At 54.1% G+C, this 3,570-nt stretch overlaps 1 protein-coding gene across 1 annotated transcript, besides 7 other annotated features; it reads right to left on the reverse strand.

Annotated features, from left to right (window-relative positions):
- Positions 1-908: a sequence feature (areas merged during assembly that could not be assigned to a particular haplotype. This can correspond to areas where the two haplotypes were merged or to regions with more than two copies in the genome that were merged during assembly.).
- Positions 37-82: a microsatellite.
- On the reverse strand, positions 86-3,514 carry Tc00.1047053510215.10 (NADH-dependent fumarate reductase, putative; the record flags this gene model as incomplete). The annotated part of the gene is made up of 1 exon (XM_797953.1): positions 86-3,514. One exon carries the CDS (start codon positions 3,512-3,514, stop codon positions 86-88), a length of 3,429 nt encoding a protein of 1,142 aa, XP_803046.1.
- Positions 909-970: a sequence feature (haploid, non-Esmeraldo-like haplotype).
- Positions 971-1,684: a sequence feature (heterozygous, Esmeraldo-like haplotype).
- Positions 1,685-1,967: a sequence feature (areas merged during assembly that could not be assigned to a particular haplotype. This can correspond to areas where the two haplotypes were merged or to regions with more than two copies in the genome that were merged during assembly.).
- Positions 1,968-3,570: a sequence feature (heterozygous, Esmeraldo-like haplotype).
- Positions 3,549-3,570: a microsatellite.

A 3,570-nucleotide genomic window follows, 5' to 3' on the forward strand; every position in this document is an offset into this window, starting at 1 on the left:
CGGATTCCCTCATAATAATTGTATTCATAAATAAACATAATAATGAAGATAAAAGAAGCAATAATAATAATAATAATAATAAGCATTACATCTTGGATGAGTTCTGGGTTTCCACTTCGTCGACAGTACGCACTAGTTGCATGTCGTACCCAAGACTCTTCAGGCACGTCTTGACAACGCGCTGCATAATTGGCGGGCCGCAGATGGCCACCAACAGATCTTTTGCCGGCGGTTGTACGGATGAGCTCAGAAGCTTCTTGTCAATGAACCCAACGCCGTCAGTCCAAATTGGTGGAGGGCGATTCAAAACAAAAATACTGCGAAACTTTCCCTTTGAATCTCGCTGGTGATGTTCAAGCAGTTCGCGGTACGTGAGCTCCGAGACATCTTCGGCAGCGTAGATGAGGCGGATGCTCTCGATATTTTCAAGGAACGGCTTCTTGAGTGCGGCACGAATGATCTGCAGCATCGGTGCCACACCTGTGCCGCCGGCAATAAGGCAAAGTTTTTTCAGCGCATGGCCTGAAAAGTACAAGTATCGTTCGCTGAAACGGCGCTCAATCACCAGGCCACCGCAACCTTTCATCTCCACCGCATCGCCTGGTTCTAGGGCGGAAATCCACTCCTTCAAAGTCCCCTTGTCACTCCTCGCCAGGATACCAATGACGCCAAGATCGTCCGGCAATGTGATGGGGCTGTAGTACCCAATGAGCTGCTGGCCATCCCACTCACCGCGGATGGCAATAAACTGGCCGAGTTGAAGCCCAGAACGCTGCAAGGCACCCGGAAGGTTAAACCGCAGCACACGAGAGCCAGTTCCGTACATTCCACCCTCCCGCACCTCGCGCAAAATCACTGTCGTCCAGGTTTTAAATGACAGCGGCACAGGTTTCTTCTGCAGGATTGTTGCGGCACGATCCCCAGCAATGCGGCCAAAGACGACGCATTCCAGCAGCGAATTGCCACCAAGCCGATTTCCACCATGCACTCCGCCCGTCACCTCGCCCGCACCAAACAAGCCAAAAATAGGACGGCGATGGCCAAAGGGAGAGGTCGTGTTTTCTTCCAACTGCATCTCTGCCGAGGGCGAGATGAGGCAGCCGCCCATTGTGTAGTGGATCGACGGCGTCACAAAGGCAACATAAAAGGGACCCTGCGGTCCCACCACACACGGGTAGACAACCTTGCGAGTCTTAGGGCATTGACGGTTTTCTTTTGAGAGCTGCTCGTAGTCCCCCAGCGTATTCCGCACATTCTCCACAGGGCATCCAATGAGTGCCGCAAGCTTTTCCACTGTGTCAGCCTTTACAAAAAGACCAAGACGCTTCCAATAAAAGCCGTGGGAATTCACGCCGAAGAGCTTCACCGCTGCGTCATTGAGCACACAGAAGGCAAATTTGCTACCACCTGCATCGGGGTATTCGTCGCCCTGCTCAATGATGGCGTTGGAGACCACGGAACGGAGGTCAAGCTCATTGACAAACCGCTCACCCTTCTTGTTTAGCAGGACGCCGCCCGACCCACGCAGCGCCTCCGGGCCAAGGTACTTGGTCGGGTTTGCGGGGTCTTTCGGGTCGATGAGGCCTGTCGGGTGAAGTTGTACCTTGTCCATGTCGACAAGCTTCACCCCCAGTTCACGTGCAAGCTTGACGCCGTCACCCGTGGCCCACGGTCCATTGGTTGTGGGGAAGCCGGACAACTGCGGCGCAAACTCCTGGAGAAGCGAGTTGGGCGTCTTGTCATTTGAAAAGCCGCCGGTGGCGAGAATGACGGCATCCGCCAGTATCCTTGATACCACCCCCTCGTCCTGCAGTACTTCCACGCCGTACACCCTCACCTGTTTGGCACCATCATGGCGCACCCGGGACTTGCTCAGCAGTGAAGTGACAGTAGTGTTTTCCATGATCGTCACGCGATCCGCCAGCTTCGTGCGAACGTGCTGCTCAAGCGTTTGCATGATGGTGAAACCAATGGGCACAGGAGTGCCGTCTGCCTTATCGGGGGCACGGTGCGTGCGCTTGCGGCTGTGCCCGCCAAGCTGCGAAAGCACTGTCAGTGGAACGCCAAGCGACGAAAGCCAAGAAATGGCATCCCCGCTCTTTACGGAGAGTGTGCGCACCAGACCGGGGTCGGTGCTGCCGCCGAGACCCGATTTGTGCGTATCGCGCTCAAAGTACTTCCCGCTGTCATAGACATCCTGCTCTGCCTGTGCGCGTGTGCCCCAGCCATTGATGCCGGACGTTGCCTTGGCGCTGTTGCCACCAACCTTCGGTTCCTTCTCCAGGAGGATGACTTGGGCTCCGCAGGCGGTGGCCTCGATGGCTGCAGACAACCCGGCAAGACCACCACCCACAACAATTACGCGTGCAGGAAGAGAACCGGCAATACGTTTTTTGCGAATCTCGGCGTTATCAGTGGCTATTTCAAACATACGGGCTACGCGTTCGCCCTGTCGTGTGTAGGTAACGTAATTCGTGACGCGATTTCGCACGTGACGCCAGTCCTCCAACATTTGCCGTACTTTTTTAATGTCACGTTTGATGAGGCTTGCCGTTGCAAGTGCGTCAGCGTACATTGCGCTGTAGCACCTGATGGAAACCTGCGCCAGTTCACTTTCAACGGGCTCCAGCAGACTTCTCTTTTTCCAGTCAAAGATGGAAGTGTAAAGCTTCTTGTTGGAGCCTTCTGTCAAGTTCTCGTAGTCCCCACTCGTACACAGAGCCTCATCGTTGAGTGGCAGGACACGGATATATGAAGGGTCTTTTGGCGGATTTCGCAATTGCTCCAGGGACGGCGGGCGAATAATGCCTACCATCCATGGTGTGCGTCGCGCGTTCGTACCACTTGCACGACAGTCACCGCCCCATTCAAAGTACACATCGACAATTCCAGCTGCGTTTAACCTCTCCACGACGTAGTCCACTATGTAGCCCTTGCTCACACCGCCCAGATCAAAGCGAGCATCTTCGTGCTTGCGGGCGATGGTGCCCATTTCCAAGTCAACGATGAAGCTGCTGGAAAAGTTGCAGACCCGGAAAAGCTTCTCCATCTGTTCATCCGACACTGAGGCTTTCTCTGCAACTTTGGCACGTAACGCCTCAATGATTGGTCCAGTGGCAGGGTCAAACACCCCACGGGAAGAGTTAAAGACGTGTTGACAGCACGTAATGACACTCTTAAGCGTGGCAGACATCGTGTGCTTTTGACCAACTGGAAGCCTGCCAATCATGGAGATCTCACTGTTGGGGTTAAAATTGTTCAGAACGGTATCTGCAAGATGCCAAGCGGAGCGGAGAACTTCATCCGCTACCTCTTTGGCGCGCGAGAAAGCAACCGCCTCTGCAACAACCTTCAATGTGAAAGGCACAGTGAGCTCGAGGCCGTTGGTCATGTATTGCAAGTGTGTTTGCAAGGGGCTGTCCCGAAGAAGGGCACGGGCCGCCTCATCCCTTTCCCGTGCGGCCTTCTCAGGATCAACAGCAACGACGGAGGCGGAAGATCGACCGTCTGCCATTTCTCCTTCCTCTGGAGTGCCGGCAAGTAATCACAAAAAAAAAAAAAAAAAAAAAA

This window comes from Trypanosoma cruzi, genomic scaffold (assembly GCF_000209065.1).
Source record: "Trypanosoma cruzi strain CL Brener 1047053516671 genomic scaffold, whole genome shotgun sequence".
Lineage (NCBI taxonomy): Eukaryota > Euglenozoa > Kinetoplastea > Trypanosomatida > Trypanosomatidae > Trypanosoma > Trypanosoma cruzi.